Here is an 18,191-nt window from a genome sequence, read left to right as displayed (position 1 = left end):
ACTGCTTATCCTTGTATTGTTTCATATTAAGGTCACCTCTCCAAATAGAAGGTATACAATTTTGGGGAACAGTGATGGACAGCGTGTGTCCCCAGTAGTGCCTAATACAATGATAAATGCAATTAGTTGCTTAACAATATACTTGTTAACTAATGTATTGATGGAACTTCTAAAGCAGTTTCTGCGGTTTCAAAAAGCATTAGAGAATTTGGTTCCAACCAGAGAACTGGACTCCGCAGAGATGGAAGAATTCCAAACAGCCTAACACTCTCCAAAGGACCTCCAGGACCATCTGGGTTTCCAAATGACTTGTTGGAGACACTTCTGGTACCTCACTTGGCACTCTCCAACCACCTGCTCCTATCCTCCACCACCTCCACAGACTGGCAACCAGCGTGCCACCCAAGTGTGCTCTCACAGTTCCCCCAACCCCACTGATGTGCAATCAACTCTATTCACAATCTGAAAAGGTAAACACCATGTGGTCATTAATGTTCATATAATTAGACACTGTTGCTCACAAGGACTGGAGCATATGTGTCTTTTTTGCATATTACATGAAAATAATGAGAATATCCTTAGGCTTGGGAAATGCTCTGTGTTTGTAATAAACTCACTCACTCTATACAAATAACAGAAAATGAATCTGAACAGCCTAAAGATTAGCTGAAAGTCAATACTACTTTTAACAACTAAAATGTAAAAAATATCACATGAAACTACAGTGTCTCTTAATTTTATTCACTATATAGAATATGCAGGTGTACTGAATCACAATATGAGCTCTACAGAAGCTCACAAATTTGTTAAGAAATTGCAAAATTTACAAAGTTAAAATACATGCAAACCAATGTCTGACAAGAAAAAAATTGTTCTAAATGTTATTCTCTCCACTGAAGACAGAGGCCTCATGTAAAGGTTAAAATATTTTGCAGACATACTTAACAGCATCATCGACTGAGAAAACGCAGTAAGAATAAAGTTCCTGCAAATATGGACGCTCTTTATTTTAGTATAGGACTCTGCTGCCAATAATGGAAAACCAAAATAATACTATTTAAATAACACAGATGTCTCTCGTGTAATTATAAGCAGTGCAGAACTGGCACAGTGGCGTCCCAACCTATCAGGAGCCCAGGTCTCTTGGGTCTTGTGGCTCTGCCATTCTCAACACGCCACTTCTGCCTCATGATCCAAGACGATTGCTTCAGCTCCAGGGTCACACCCTCCTTCCAGCCAGCAAGAAAGACGACAAAGGGCATATTCTTTCCCTTTACATTTGTCTGAGTGTCAGAGTCAGAATGACCCAGGTTCTAGCTGTGGTCTGACCAGTTTTACCAGCTGTGTGACCCAGGGGTTGGTTATTCCATCTCTGTAAACATCAGCTTTCCAGAAGCAGGACACAGTGCTTCTGCTTAAACTTCATTAATCAAAACTTGGTTATAAAACTTGGTTCTGGCAAGGGAAGCCAGAAAACGTTGTTAATTATTTTGGAGAGTAATATGTCTTGTAGGTACCGTGGAAAATGGCGGAATGGGAAACCAGAGATCTCAGTTACACAATTCCTTTCCAAAAATATTAATGAGAAAAAACACTCTTACACTTTGGTGAAAGAGAGAGAAATATTATGTGCAAGACATACGGATTCTTTCATGTATAGATAATGCTTGGTGAGCCGATGAATTTGAGGATCTGGTTACAAACTGGTCATGACTGAAAGCTGCACAGGGCTCAGAGGCAATCTGGATGATTTTAGGCTGGCAAGGTTTCATGGAGATGAGCTGGACCTGGAAGAATGCCCAAGATTGTGAAATGGATCGGGGAGAACAACTGAGACAAAACTCAACAGTAAAGCCAAGGAGGCAAGCAGCGCAGTTTGGCTGGAGCAGAGGGCGTGCGGAAGCACTTTATAAACCAAAGACACTTTGAACACTGTCTTCATCACACAGATAATATTGGGAGATAAGGTTAAAGAAGGTTGAAAAGTTGCAGAAAAGATTCCGCATGCTAAAGGGAGGCTTCTGACATTCCAGCTCTGCCAGTTACTAGAAGTGTGGTCCCAAGCCAAGTCAGTGAGCCTCTGTGAACACCGACATCCTCATCTGTGAGAGGTGTGTTAGTCACTACCTAACAGGGTTGTTCTGAGGTTTAAATACCACCATGCAGTCAGCATTCAACAAACAGTAGGTTTAAAAAAAGCTCTTAACAATTGAGTAACATGGCAATTTCTTATAGAGTTAATAGCAGTTTGACAGCCAAGGTAGCGGAGATGGGAGAAGGAAAATTCCTAAAGGTAGAGCAAAGTCATAGCAAGCAATTCAGGTTGCACACAAGAGTCTGCTCTTCGTGCCTCAGGCAAAGAAAAACTGCAGTTGGCAGAGGGAACACTGGAGGCAGTGATATGAGCTAGGAATACTGCCAAAGTCCGTGCTCAGGGATGAGGGCCTGAATAAGACAGTAGCTGTGAGGATGGAGAAAAAGATTTGGCTATGAAAGGAACTTGGGAAATGACTACAGGTGGGAGGTGAAGAAAAGGGAAGAAAGGTCCTGACTTGAGTGTTTGAATGGCCAGTGGCACCATTAACTGAAATAAGAAAGAGGGGAAAAGACAGAATAGGTGGTGATTAGTTCACTTCACACTACTGGAGTGATGCAGGGACATCTAGGTAATGAAGTCACCCAGTAACCCAGTAGATACAGAGTTCTGACATCATAAGAGTGCAGACTAGAGGTGTGTGGATTTGGGAGCCCTGTGAAACAAGGGTGGCAGAAGCCATAGGCGAAGAGGAGTTCTCCCAGAGAATCCTGAAGAAGGTCTATACTTGGATGGGTAAGAAAAAAGAGAAGCCAGGAAGGGAGGATATGAGAGATGGGAGAACTGGGAGACAGTGGAATTTAAAAAAAAAAATCAAGAGAAAGAGGAATGGCTAATAGAATTTTCAAAGTGGCCTCATTAAATTGCCATAAGCTGGGGAAAGATGTGGAGAGGTCAGCAGGCAATTCAAATGTTAAGAGTAACTAACGCCTGTGAGAGACCATGCTGGAGTTGTACGGGAAAAGGTTATCTCGAAAAAATGCTTACCTCTTGCCTGCGTGAAGAACAGTTCAGGAAGCAGCTTAAAGAAATTTGCTACTACCCAGAGTGATGCCAAGGCAACAGGAAGATTGTTGGAGTTTCTGGCACACTATTTGTGCCTCTGTTTTGGTCTCTCTCAGTGATGGACCAAAGATCTGGAAAGCGCTAGCAGAGGCAAGGTAGCAGAGAGCCTCTACTCTCAGCCCCTACTAGACTATGAACTTTTTGAGACTTCTCCTTAGCATTTAGCACCACACTTGAATATAGAAGCACTCGTGTTTACTCGCTGAGTAAAAAGCCAAAAACAAATATTGACCAACAAGAGAAAAGAATTGACCAACAAGAGAAATAAGTGCTGTAGGACATAAGCAAATAATGTAGAGAAGTTGTTAGAACTCTTGGGAATCAAGCCTCTGTATGTAGACAAGTCGTTAGAACTCTTGGAATCAAGCCTCTGTACTAATGAGGCTTTGCTGCCTCCTATCTTAATGCATTCATTACCTGGGACAAGTTCCTTAAATACACCGAATCACAGTAGAACCCACTACTCCAGAAACAGCACTCACCTAAATGACAACATATATAATGTACTTGGCCAAGTAGTTATTACCGCTCAACTCTCCAGAAGTCTGAGCCGAGACTATCTAGCACATTTTCAAAAGAATTATAACTGTAAATAGACCTTGTGTTAATCAATGCCACCTACTAAAGTTTACTGTAACCAGGAACTGCTCAGCCCCAACACAATAAAACCATGGAGATGAATCTACTCTCATGGAGTCATCAACAAACTTAGCAAAGTTGAATGAGGCCATTTATATAAAAGAACTTTTAACAATGAACAGCATCCACCATGAAAAATCAGTTGGCCCCGTCTTAAAATGTACCTGTTGAAAAATAAATTCTTGAATCCAGCACCATTGTTATGAAACCAAAGCTTATATTATAACTCGTTTGGCAAAAAGAAAGGAAAAGAAACATCATTTCTAAAAAGTGATCTACGATTTGCTATTTTTAAAAAGCCAAGGGGGAAAAAAGAAGTAGCCCTCCAAATACTACTTACAAATCCTTCTTCTGTAATAGTTGGTGGCTCTGAAACAAAATAAAATATTACATTATCTCACTCAAATCTGATTTCCTTTTAAAGTAAATGAAATAATTTGAGGCGGTACTCAGCCCTGCATTATATGTGGGCAAGCTCAGTAAAACGTTTGGCCCTCTGTTCGCTCTCCGCACATGGACTGAATTTGAAGCTGGAATTCAAGGTGGAAGTGGGGAGAAAAGGCCTCTGGAATCCAGCTTGGTCACTAATCGACTGCGACCCCCAGAGCCAACCTTAATAGATGGAGGCCTCCATGACTCCCGCTGCAAAACGGAGAATTAAGCAAGATAAAATAAGACGGTGCCAACGAGGCACTGGAAAAGGGGTATGGCGGGTTAAATTTCTTACAAAATGCGGTGAGAGGCCTCTGGGGTCTGTGCTACCAAGGTTAGGAAGAGGGGTCGCCCGGGGGGCAAATAGAAGCCCAGAGGCGGTGCGCGGTGGGGCCGCCCCGCGCGCCCCGGCCCCGACCCCGGCCGCCCCACCTACCGACGCTGAGCCGCCTCTCGGGCATGCCGCCGCCCGCGCCCCGCACCCCCGGCACCCGCGCGGGCCGTCAGGACGCCACCGGCGCGGGCCGTCGGGCCCCGGGAACGGACGCCGACGCGGAGCGGCGCGCGCGGCCCCGGGCGGTCTGGCCGCTGTGGCCCTAGCGCGGCTCGAGTTGCTATGGAGCTGAGACAATGCGGGCGCCGAGCAGCGGCCCGTCACGCGCCTTTCGGCGGGTGGGGGGTGCTCCCCGGGCCGAGGAAGGGACGCGGGCCACCCCGGTCCGTCCTCCTCCGGGCCAGGGCCCTGCGCCGCCGCCAACGGCTTACGGGACGACGCGCCCCCGGACCCCGCCACCCCGGGGCCCTGGAGACGCGTCGCCCTGCGAACTCAAACCTGCCGGGGCCTCGTTACTATGGCGACCGCGGCTCAGGCTGGTTCTCCCCGCTCGGTCTACAGTAAGACAAGACCCTCTTCGAGCGCGTGCCGGACGTGGAGGCCATACGGGCCGGTCCTGAAAAGAGGAGGAAGACGAGCTTTCCTGCTACTAAAGGAGCTCTTGAGCGCATTCAGAGTTATATGAATGCCTGTGTAAAAAGTTAAGTGTTCCCGTACTTTTAGGAACCAGATCTTCCCCCAAGCTTTTGCTCCGGTTAGGGCAGCCCAGTTCTCAAGATAGCTATTAAGATAGATTTTTACAGTTACCAGAGGAGACATGAAAAGGGGACAGTAAACTGAGGGTGCCCAGAGTGTGTGTGCCCGGAAAAGTTATGACAGAGGAGTTTAAGAATGAAGTTTGCAAAAAAGAACAGTATTTATAATTAGGGGGAAATGAGAGTTTTTCTCAATGTCGTGGCTCAAAGTTCCTTCCCAGACCTCTCCCCCTGGATATGCCCAAATCAAAATGTCCAAAAGGAAATTCACATTATCCCCCATATCCTGTTTTCGAATTCCATCTTCCTCCATAAATTCTATACTCAGTAAGTGGTACCTTCATCCACTAAGTGACTCAAAGCCAGAAACACCACATTCACTCAGGCACTGGGTCCTGCCAAGGACACCTTAAAGTGTTTCAGGAATCTAGAATCTTTTCTGTCTTGTAACAACCAGAGTCCTAGCACAGCCTGCCATTCGGACTGTTGTGAAAACTTTCTAACTTGTTTCTCAGCCATTGCTTCCAGCGAAGTTCCCTTTAAATCCATTCTCTGAGATGAAAGCAAAATTATCCAAATGCAAATTTGACCTCCTTGAATCCTGTGGCTCCGTTTTTGCCTCCTAGGGCCTGGAGGTGTGTGAGTGCTTAAGCAAACAAGAGTGACAGTGGGTGCTAGTCCTGCAAGAAACTGTAACACCTGCTTAGTCATATTTATTGCCTTTTCAATAGGACAGGGAAAGGACAAAAAAAAAAAGCAATAAATCACTAACTTGGCCAAACAAAATCAGCAGGCCAGATGAAGTCAAGGGAGTAAAGGGGAATGGAAAGGGGACATGTGAGGGGCAAATCACCAAGGGCTTTCTCAGCCCTCATAAGAGCTCTGGCGTTCATTCTGAGTGAAATCCCAACTATATGAGTTTTGAATAAAGAAGTACACAAGTTTACTTTTATTTGGAAATGATCATTCTGAGTGCCATGCAGAGAATGCGGATGGGCCAAGCAGTAGCAGGCAAGAGCAGGTGGCTCAGAGCAGGACCGCAGCAGTAACACATCTGAGATGGACTCAGATTCGGTATATATTTTGACAGTAGGGCGAAGAGGATTCCCTGACAATGTGGATGTGGGAATGAAAGTAGCTGAGAATAACTTGAAGTTTTTTGCCATGAGCAGCCGAGAGGATGGAGCTGCTGTGCGTGGACCACAGGTGGGAGAGAGGTTAAGAAGCCTATTAACCATCCAAGCAAAGATTTTGAGTTTGCAGTTGATACAGAAGCCTGGAATTTGGGAGATATAAGTTGGAAAGTTGACATACAAACAGGCTTGTCAGGCATTTGCTTGCACTGATTGTTTTGTCACCAGGGAAGTCCTTCTGCTTTTATCAGGCTCAATTTTCTCATTCTTTAATATCTTCCTGTGAGTTCCTTTCATTGGCCTCTCCTCTCCTGTCTATTTAGTACAAAGTCATGTCTTAAAGGGACACCGGCTACTCTCAGCGCCACTCACCAGGAAGTGAACTCCTGGGGATGAAGGTGATTCGTGTTCTTTTAACAGCCTCCGCACCCAGCACCCGCTACTGAGTGCTGCTGTGCTTGGTACATATTTGTTGAAATAGCTTTTCTTTATTGCAGTTACTCTTCACTGTGCCCTGCTCATAGACAAGATTTGTTAATTCCTGTTTTAGACAGCTATACTGATGAGAAGCCAATAATTTGTTTTAATATTAAGGGTGACTAACACAGTGCACACACTGTGAGCCTTTAACAATAACCACAAGAGATTGATATTATCCTCAACAATTTAAGAAACTGGGACTTGGAGAGACATAAAATTTGCTCAAAGACAAACAAAGCTTGCAAGTGTTGAATCCACCAGCTGATCCAGGTCTGTCTAATTCAAAGCCTCTACCAGGTTTTGCAGCCTCACTAAAAATAATCTTGTCAGATTTTAGAAACAGCCTAAGAATCATAAAAACAGTAACTTGAACCCAAATACTTAGGTTATAAGCTATTCTAATGTTTTGATGATTTTTATAACAATTTTGAGATGTAATTCACATATAATATTCACCTATTAAACTGTATGATTCAGTGGTTTTTAGGATATTCAGTTGTGCAACTGAAGAGGGAATTCATAGGGCCTGGACCCCATCTTAGGCCTGTTCATGTTGATCATGCTTGGCCACCTCTCCAATGGACTCTGAACTCTGTGTTTAGTGCCTATGGAAACAACAACAGAAGGATAAGACCCCTCCAGACAGGCCATAAATTTTTCCGTACCTATCGGAGTGTAACCTCAGGCTTATTGATTATTGGCCAATTGTTTAACTGTTTGAGCACGTAACACATGAATGATGGGGTTATTGGGATTGTATTTACCCTTCCTTTGTTTATGTAATTCTCAAGGAATTTGGAGTGGTGGGTTCAGATACATACACATGGGGTATAAAAGATTTTCACAAATGCCGGTCGGGGTCCTTGGCTAAGAGGAGACTCTGCCTTGGGCCCGCCAGTGTAATAAACTGCACTCCACTATCTGCATTGTCCTTCTGAGTTTGTTTCCCGGAACGCGTGGCTACAACACAACCATCACCACAACTAATTTTAGAACATTTTCATCACCTCATATCCTTTACCTCATACCCCTATTATCCCATCCCCACCAAAACCCTATGTACCCAACTACCTTCTGTCTCTATGTATTAATAATTGTATATTCTGGACATTTCATATAAATGGAATCACAGAACACACCACATGCTGGTCTTTTGTGGCTGGTTTCTTTCACTTAGCATAATCATGTTTCTAAGATACATCTATGTTGTGGCATGAACCGGTTCTTCATTCCTTTGAGTTGCTGAGTAATATTCAGTTGTATGGAGGTACCGCAATTTGTCCATTCCATCAGCTGATAGACATTTGGATTGTTTGGTTTTTTTAGCTATTATAAATAATGCTGCTATGAGCATTTGTGTACAAGTTTTTGTGTGGACATATGTCTTCATTCCTCTTGGATATATACCTAGGAGTGGAATTGCTGGTAATATGGTAATTCTGTTTGGCAACTCTAATTTTTAAGGAACTACAAGTCTTCCAAACTGACTGTACCATCTTATATTACCACCAGCAGTGGATGAGATTTCTGATTTACCACATCTTAGCACTAACATTGTTATCATCTGTCTTTTTGAGTTTAGCATCCTACTGGGTGTGGGAGAAGGCAATGGCACCCCACTCCAGTACTCTTGCCTGGAAAATCCCATGAACAGGGGGAGCCTGGTGGGCTGCAGTCCATGGGGTTGCTAAGAGTCGGACATGACTGAGCAACTTCACTTTCACTTTTCACTTTCATGCATTGGAGAAGGAAATGGCAACCCACTCCAGTGTTGTTGCCTGGAGAATCCCAGGGACAGCGGAGTCTAGTGGGCTGCCATCTATGGGGTCGCAAAGAGCTGGACAAAACTGAAGCGACTTAGCAGCAGCAGCATCCTACTGGGTGGGCTTCCCTGGTGGCTCATTAGTAAAGAATCTGTCTGCCAATGCAGGAGACATAGGCTTGATCCCTGAATCAGGAAGATCTCCTGGAGAAGGAAATGGCAACCCCCTCCAGTATTCCCCCCTGGCAGGCTACAATCCATGGGGTCCTGGGAGAGTCGGACACAGTTTGGCAAGTAAATAACAATCCTACCGGATTTGAAGTAGTATCTCATTGTGGTTTCGATTTGTATTTCTCTGATTATTATATTTTACCTACTTTTAACACATTTTATTATGTTTCTGGCCCCCTAAACTAGCTAGATTTTCCAAAAAGGGCTTTTTCTATGACTAGTCTATATGATTGTTGAAAATCAAGACAGTTCAAAATCACAAGTTTATAATAAGAACTGTATCCACATAAATGGATTGTTTTTGTTTTATTCCCTTCTGATTCTGAACATATTCTAAGAGAATTAGAAGGGTGCGTTTGAGATAAATTTACTAAAACAGACTCTGTAGTACACAGTACTCTTGCCTGGAAAATCCCATGGATGGAGGAGCCTGGTGGGCTGCAGTCCATGGGGTCACGAAGAGTCGGACATGACTGAGTGACTTCACTTTCACTTTTCACTTTCATGCATTGGAGAAAGAAATGGCAACCCACTCCAGTGTTCTTGCCTGGAGAATCCCAGGGACTGGGGAGCCTGCTGGGCTGCCATCTCTGGGGTCGCACAGAGTCAAACACAACTGAAGTGACTTAGCAGCAGCAGCAGCAGTACACACCTAAAGGCAGTTTGGGGAAACCTCGGAAAGCATCTCAGACAGTGTCCCTGCAAAACAGCTAAAACTGTGATACAACTGTGGAACAGAACAGACGTGATATCATGTTAAAGTGCTGTAGACCAAAAAAAATAAAAATGATGAGCTTTCCAAATATGAATCCCAAACCAAATGTCATGAGGGCTGATCTGAACTGCAAGGATTCGTTTGCTCAGAGTGAGAAACGACAGGGATTTACCCAGTGATTCTCACAAGTACTGCTGGAGAGCCTGGAGTGTATGTGTGTGTCTATACATCTCCTTGACAATCAACAGCAGATTTTTCAGGCATCCTACCTGTTTGGTGCCTGTTTACATGTATTGATCCTACCTTGGGTTTGGTGTGGTAGGGTCAAACTTAAGCCTAGTTCCAGATCTTTCTAAATGTGAACAGAAATAGCATCAAAGAATGAAATTCATATTATTATTGTGATTTTAATTTTTGATAGTAATGGAATATTTAATAGAGAGTCTGAATGTACAAATGGACAACAGAACTCTTATATGACAACAGAACTCTTAAAACCTCTGAAGTAACCAGCCTGGGAAGCCAAGCCGCAACTTCTGCAGCAGTTAGGTCCCACGTGGTCAGGCCTTCATGGCTAATGGCCAATTTCTCTTATTTTTACCCCCAATTCCAACTCAGAACCAACCAGGGAAAACCAAATGTGCTTCCCTAACTAGTAACATAGTGTGCCTGCTGGATCCTAGATAGCCCACTTCCAGCTCCCCCTGCCAACAACCTCCAATCAGAGCATACCTGAAGTCCTCCCCTTCTTTCACTGCACTGCTTTCCCACTCTCTTGCCTGCCTTTAAGCCACTGCCACGTGCAAGTGATGGTGGCTGACTCCTTGGAGGCAACAGGCTCGGAATGAATAGCCTTTGTTTGTTCTCATTTGGGTTGTTTTCATGTATTTCCGCAGAGCGAAACTATATCCTTAATTTTCACATGAATCATTTTTATTCCTAAATAAATGGATCAGAATGACAGGATAATGCAAATAGAATTGTTTTTCCTAGGAGCTGGATGGCAACTCAACACCCAACGATATGTGACACCAGCTCCAATCCCGGAAGTAACTGCGGTTGTGGCAAAGAGATCAGAAACACAGGTTATAAAATTTACATAGTCTCTTCCATTCTCTTTTTGATAACCACTGATTCTTTCCTTTTTGTGAAATTACATATCTTGTCTGTATTGGCTAACAACCCACTCCATACCACATTTAACTAGAAAACAGCACTCTTTTTTTCTATTTCCTCACTTAACAGTTCATAATTTTTTGAAGAAGGAACATATTTAGTTCAATACAGTCATTAGGCAATTTCTTAACTTATCCAAGATAACTACCATCTGGACCTGCTGGTTTAGATTTATTCTAATTGTCAATATATTCCATTACATGACTTTGTTTCTTTCACAAACTGATGAGATAATTCAATTTTTTAACCCTCTCCTAAAGTTTGAAAACTAATATTGCTCTAGGATTTTGTAATTTTTACAGATAAAGAATACATTACTTTTACTTTTTCTCCTCCTTTTTCTCCCCTCCTCTACTTTTCTTTAAAAATAAATTTGTTTGAGCTCCAAGGTATTTTTTGACCTAGTGAGCCTCTCCTGTAGGCCCAGAACCTAGAACAAAGCCTTCCATGGTACAATAAATGCTCAATAAATATGTGTTAGATTAGCAAATTACATTTAATGAAGAAGTAATATTATTGGAAGTTATAAAAAAATGAGATACCACCACATCTCATAAAAACGCAGCCCACCAGGCTCCGCTGTCCCTGGGATTCTCCAGGCAAGAACACTGGAATGGGTTGCCATTTCCTTCTCCAATGCATGACAGTGAAAAGTGAAAGTGAAGTCACTGAGTCATGTCCAACTCTCAGTGACCCCATGGACTGCAGCCCACCAGGCTCCTCCATCCATGGGATTTTCCAGGCAAGAGTACTGGAGTGGGGTGCCATTGCCTTCTCCCATAAAAACACAGACAACACCAAATGCTGGAGAGGATGTGGAGCAACAGGAACTAACTGCAAAATTGCTGGTGAGGTAGCAAAATGTTATAGCCACTTTGGGAGACTGTTTGGTGGTTTCTTATAAAACTAAACATAGTCTTACCATATGACCCAACAACTGTGCTCCCAGGTATTGACCCTAAGGAGGTGAAAACTTGTATCCACACAAAAACCTTCACATGGATGTTTATAGCAGCATTATTCATAACTGGAAAAACTTGGAACCAACTAAGATGCCCTTCAGTAGATAAACAGATGAATTCTGATGCATCCAGACAGTAGAATATTATTGAGTGTTAAAAAGAAATGCAAATTGCAAAAAATCGCAAAGAGTCAGACACAACTGAGCGAGTAACACTGCTACTAAAAAGAAATGAGCTATCAAGCCACAAAGACATGTTACTAAGTAAAAACCCAATCTGAAAAAGGTTACAGACCGTATGATTGCCATCATAGGATGTTCTAGAAAAGTCAAAACTATGGAGATAGTAAAAAGATCGGTGGCTGCTAGAGATCAGTGGCGAGAGAGATGAATAGGCAGAGCACAGAGGACCTTTAGGGCAGTGACAATACTCTGTATGACATTATAATGGTGGATACAAGTCATTACACATTTGTCCAAATGCACAGACTATACAATACCAACAGAGTACCCTAAGATACAATATCGACTTTGGGTGATCATAAAGTGGGCTTCCCTGGTGGCTCAGAGGTTAAAGCGTCTGCCCGCAATGCGGGAGACCTGGGTTCAATCCCTGGGTCGGGAAGATCCCCTGGAGAAGGAAATGGCAACCCATGCCAGTATTCTTGCTTGGAGAATCCCATGGACGGAGGAGCCTTGTGGGCTACAGTCCACGGGGTTGCAAAGAGTCAGACATGACTAAGCGACTTCACTTTCACTTTCACTTTCAAAGTGTATATATAGGTTCATCAGTTACAACAGATGAACCACTCTGGTGGGGATGTGGATAAATGGGGTGGCTATGAAGGTGTAGGGACAGGGAGTCTATGGGAAATCTCTGTACTTCCTCTTAATTTTGCTGTAAACCTAAAACTGCTCTTCAAAAAAAGTCTGTTAAAAACAGTTGTAAAGAACTTTGGTCAAAATAAAAGATCTCTTCATTTTTTTTTAATTGAAGTATAGTTAATTGACAATATCAATACAATACTCGGCTTCCTGGGTGGCTCAGATGGTAAAGAATCCTCCTGCAATGCAGGAGACCTGGGTTCTATGCCTGGGTTGAGAAAATCCCCCGGAGGGCATGGCAACCCACTCCAGTATTCTTGCCTGGAGAATCCCCATGGACAGAGGAGCCCAGTGGGCTACAGTCTATGGGGTCACAAAGAGTTGGACATGACTGAGCAACTAAGCACAAGCACAGTTAATTTATACTATCATATTAGTTTCAGGTACACAGCAAAGTGATTCAGTCATACACATATATGTGTATGTGTGCATTCAGTCATGTCCGACTCTTTGCAACCCTTTGGACTGTAGCCCACCAGGCTCCTCTGTCCTTGGGATTTTCCAGGCAAGAAGACTGGATTTGGTTGCCGTGTCCTTCTCCAGGGGATCTTCCCAACTCAGGGATCTAACCTGTGTCTCCTTCATTGCAGGTGATTTCTTTACTTCTTGAGCATTGGGCCTCCCTATATGTACATGTATCTATTTTTAATTCTTTTCTATTTGAGCATATATTAAAATGTTATATATTATTATAAATAATATTATACCATATGTATTATATTAGAATAGTTTTTTGTGCTATCTAGTAAATCCTTATTGCTAATTTTATGTATGGTAGTATGCATTTGTTAATCCCATACTCCCAACTTATCCCTCCCCTGCCCTTCCCTTTTGATAATCATGAGTATGGTTTCTTTTTTTTTCTAAAAATATTAATTTTTTTGGCTGCACTGGGTCTTAGTTGTGGCATGCAGGATCTTCAAACTTCATTGCAGCATGCAAACTCTTAGTTGCAGCATGTGGGATCTAGTACCGGGATAAGAGGTTGAACCTGACCCCCCTGCATTGGGAGTATGGAGTCTTAGCCACTGGACCACCAGAGAAGAACCTCCTGAGTAAGTTTTCTTTGTCTGTGAGTCTATTTCTGTTTTGTAAATAAGTTCATTTATATTCCACATATAAGTGATATATATTATCTTTCTCCACTTCACTTAGTATGACAACCTCTAGGTACATTCATGTGTGTATGTGCAGTCACTTAGGCATGTCCCACTCTTCGCGACCCCAAGGACTGTAGCCCACCAGGCTCCTCTGTCCATGAGATTTTCCAGGCAAGAATGCTGGAGTAGGTTGCCATTCTCTTCTCCAGGGGATCTTCCCGACCCCGGGATTGAACTTGTATCTCCTGTGGTCTCTGCATTGGCATGCAAACTCTTTACCACTATGCTACCTGGGAAGCCCCAAGGTCCATCCATGCTACTGCAGATGGCATTATTTCATTCTTTTTTATGGCTGCATAATATTCCATTTGAAGAAGGAAATGGCAACCCACTCCAGTATTCTTGCCAAGAGAATCCCATGGACAAAGGAGTCTGGTGGACTACAGTCCATAAGGTTGCAAGAGTTGGACATGACTTAGTGATTAAACCACCAATATTTCATTAGTGTGTGTGTGTGTGTGTGTGTGTGTGTACATATATTACTTTGTACTCCTGACACAGGTCCATCTAGTCAAATAGATGGTTTTTCCAGTAGTCATGTATGGATGTGAGAGTTGGACCATAAAGAAAACTGAGCACTGAAGAATTGATGCTTTTGAACTGTGGTGCTGGAGAAGGCTCTTGAGAGTCCCTTGGACTACAAGGAGATCTATCCAGTCCATCCTAAAGGAGATCAACCCTGAATATCTATTGGAAGGACTGATGCTGAAGCTGAAGCTCCAATACTTCGGCCACTTGATAAGAGCTGACTCATTAGAAAAGACCCTGATGCAGGGAAAGATTGAAGACAGGAGGAGAAGGGGATGACAGAGAATGAGATGGTTGGATGGCATCACTGACTCAATGACATGAGTTTGACCAAACTCTGGGAGATGGTGAAGGACAGGGAAGCCTGCTGAGCTGCAGTCCATGGGGTCGCAAAGCGTGGAGACTGAGCGGCAACAGCTATAAATGCGCACACACACCACACCTTTCCACATTCTTCTCTTGATGACGCCTTGGCTTCCACGATGATGTTTGCTTCCATGCCTTGGCTATTGTAAACAGTGCCTCTATGAGCACCGGAGTGCATTATTTTTCAAATTAGAGCTTCCATCTTTTTAGGATATGTACTCAGGACTGGGATTACTGGAAGATCTTAATTTTTAATCTGCCAATCAGGTATAGGGCTTCCCTGGTGGCTCAGTGGTAAAGAATCTCCTTCCAGTGCAGGAGACGCGGGTTCAATCCCTGGGTCAGAAAGACCCCTTGGAGAAGGAAATGGCAACCCACTCCAGTATTCTTGCCTGGGAAATTCCATGAACAGAGGAGCCTGGCAGGCTGCAGTCCATGGGGTCGCAAAAGAGTTAATACAACTTGGCGACTAAACAACAAAACAATCAGTGATCAGGGAAAATAAAAAGTCCATTAGCTTGAATTTCATATCTCCTTACCTTAAGCCAAACCGACAGCAAGTGATTCTCTAATAATCAGGGAGCAGGAGAACCAAAGTTTTGCTGCCATGGGAGAGAGCTACTACTCAGGTTAGTATGAGCAGGCAGAAAGCCTGCAGTCAAACAGCCACCATTTTAGCCTCAGCCCTAAATTCACTAGTGGGGATGAATACAATTTTAAACTCCTCTAAGCCTTAGCTGAAAGGGGGTCGGGGGGAGCAAGTATAATGGTACCACTCTCATAGCTTTGCTCTTAATATAATGAGATAATGTCCGTAAGATACATGGTTCACTTCCTGGCCAAATTAAAAATTAGCCACCAACAATAAAGATCTATAAATATTATAAATTGAGGTCACTGTCTCAGGAGTCCAGAGCCCATTTAGTCAACATTTGCTGTGTCTCTGATTATACTAGTAGACACTAGAGCGCTAGAGAGTGCTAAGAAAGAACAGCTCCTGCCCTTGGGATATTTACACTCCTCATGAAACAATTCAAAAGCACTTACAAAGTAACTTGAAAATGAGTGCAGATTATCCTCTGTATCAGTACAAAAAGAGAGAGGCAGCAGTGGACGTTTTCCTGGCAGCCGAGAATAAGGGAAAAGGAGGCCTCCCATGAGGGCAGCCTTGACAGCGCCTTATTTTCAACAGTGACATGGAATGCCCTCTCTCCGCGCCCCAGGGCAGCCCATGTATATACCTAACCCAGGGTGAGCATGGGAAAGGTGGAGGGAAGCCTTCTGGCAAACGGTGATCTTCTATTCAGTGCTTCGGTACTAGACTGAGTAGTGGGGACTCAGGCACGGGTCAGAGGACTTTACTGTCTAACGAGGAAAGCACAGACCTGCTGATGAATGCTGTGAGAACACATTGGTCTCTGGAGACTGACATAACCAGCCTGGGGGTCAGGGAAGGTGATCAGCTCCGGTGTCCACTGAGCAGAGGTTTAAGAAGCAAACAGGAGTGAGGCAGAGGGGAAGGGAGAAAACAACAGGCAAACTCTCAGTGACGGGAGGGTCGGAGCAAAGGGAGCATTCATCCTCCACTTAGGCAGTGGCTCAATTTTAGCTCTTTCAAAAGCAAACAACTATATCTGAAGTTCCCTAGGTTATCAGCTGAAAAAGTAAAGAAAACTGAGTTGGACAACATTTGTCTCATATTATGAATTGCTCAATTATTAATTCAGCAATTAAGATTTTAAACAAATGACTCAGATTTCTACTTCAATAAGATCAGATTTGTACTCAAACCAGACCATAACTGTTTTGTTCTTAACCCATGACTGTATTATTATGAGTTATTTTAAATATTTAAGGTTATTCAGCTTTTTTCAGGTGACATCCAAACTTATTCAAGTCATTAATATTTACCAAAATGCATGAAAACATCCAAGAGATAAAATAACATTCAGTTATCAGCTTAACCAGTTCTGGGGTTTTAATGTACAGCATGGTGATTGTAGCTAATCATACTGTATTATGTACTTGAAGATGCTAAGAGAGTAAATGTTCCCACCATACACACAAGCTGCTGCTAAGTCGCTTCAGTCGTGTCTGACTCTGTGCGACCCCATAGACGGCAGCCCACCAGGCTTCCCCATCCCTGGGATTCTCCAGGCAAGAACCCTGGAGTGGGTTGCCATTTCCTTCTCCAATGGATGAAAGTGAAAAGTGAAAGTGAAGTCACTCACTCGTGTCCAACTCTTCACGACCCCATGGACTGTGGCCTACCAGGCTCCTCCATCTGTGGGATTTTCCAGGCAAGAGTACTGGAGTGGGGTGCCATTGCCTTCTCGGATACACACAAGAAGAAACAGCAATTAGGTGATAGGATGGAAGAAACAGCAATTATGTGATGGGATGGAAATTGTAGCTAATACAAGAATGGAAATCATTTTGCAATAATATATGTGCATCGAGTCAACATGTACACAGTAAACTTACACAGTCTTATGTCAGTTCTACCTCAGTAAAGCTAGGGGAAAAATAAAATACTTTTCCTTTAATACAAATCCTAAGTTTTGAACACGTATTTCCCTCTTTTGAATACCAACACACAAAAAAATTAAGTACCTTTGCCACCCTAGCACATAAAAATTTGAATGTTGTTTACTTTCTGCATGTAGTTCTATGCCACTTAAAGTGATACATATTTCACTCTAAAGGCCAAAATTCTCTGCCCTGAAACTCCTAAGATTATGTATGTATATACACATACATGCATGCATATCTTAATTTTCATTCATAACAGTATATTTTATATCATATTATCATATCATATGATAATCATTATTTATTCAGCAATTAATACTTGCTGCACCATCTATCATGCACAAGATGTCCTGCTCTGAGACAGAGAGGTGGATAAAACAATTCTGCTCTTCAGGAACTTGCTAAGGGCAGAAGAATTTGTTTTGATACAAATAAGACATGCCAGAAATTACCACAAGAAAGGTATAAATGAACAGTAGATTCAAAGAAGGTAAGAATTTCATCTTGTTGGAGAGATCAGAAAATGATTCATAGAAAGGAACTAAGGGTTAGCTGGATCTGATGGGATTTAGTGTGGCAAGGGAGAGAGGAAGTGGGAGACGGCACCGGGGACGTTTAGAAAACAGTGAGTCTGGTTTGGCTGGAACAAAGTATGCAGAGTGGAACGGTGGGAGAGATTGCTAGAAAGTTAGGACCATTAGGAGATCCTCAATTCTGCTACATCTTTAATAGGAAGCAACGTAATTGAAGCCACATTTTAGTACAAATAACCTGGCAATGGACACTGAGGACGGAGTCAGACGGGGGGAAAGTAGAAGCAGAGAGACCTGTGAGGAGGCACTGAGCAGGATCTAGGCAGGATGGGAGTAGGGCCTGAGCCAGCGCCTCCTTTCTGCAGAAATGAGAATTCCAAAAGGAAAAAATCGGCAGCACGCCACCACC

General features: G+C 43.2%; 1 protein-coding gene across 1 annotated transcript in view; it reads right to left on the bottom strand.

The window, feature by feature from the left end:
• RGS22 (regulator of G protein signaling 22) overlaps positions 1-4,692 on the bottom strand; it is a 136,200-nt gene extending 131,508 nt beyond the window's left edge. The window contains 2 exon segments of the mRNA XM_052651583.1: positions 4,140-4,168; positions 4,668-4,692. Of these exon segments, the coding sequence (XP_052507543.1) occupies positions 4,140-4,168; positions 4,668-4,692 (54 nt within the window).
• Positions 4,693-18,191: the final 13,499 nt, after the last annotated feature.

The sequence above is a fragment of the Budorcas taxicolor genome, chromosome 14, assembly GCF_023091745.1.
Source record: "Budorcas taxicolor isolate Tak-1 chromosome 14, Takin1.1, whole genome shotgun sequence".
NCBI lineage: Eukaryota > Metazoa > Chordata > Mammalia > Artiodactyla > Bovidae > Budorcas > Budorcas taxicolor.
Note: the sequence above shows the minus strand (reverse complement) of the source record. Positions and strands in the feature narration are given on the sequence as shown.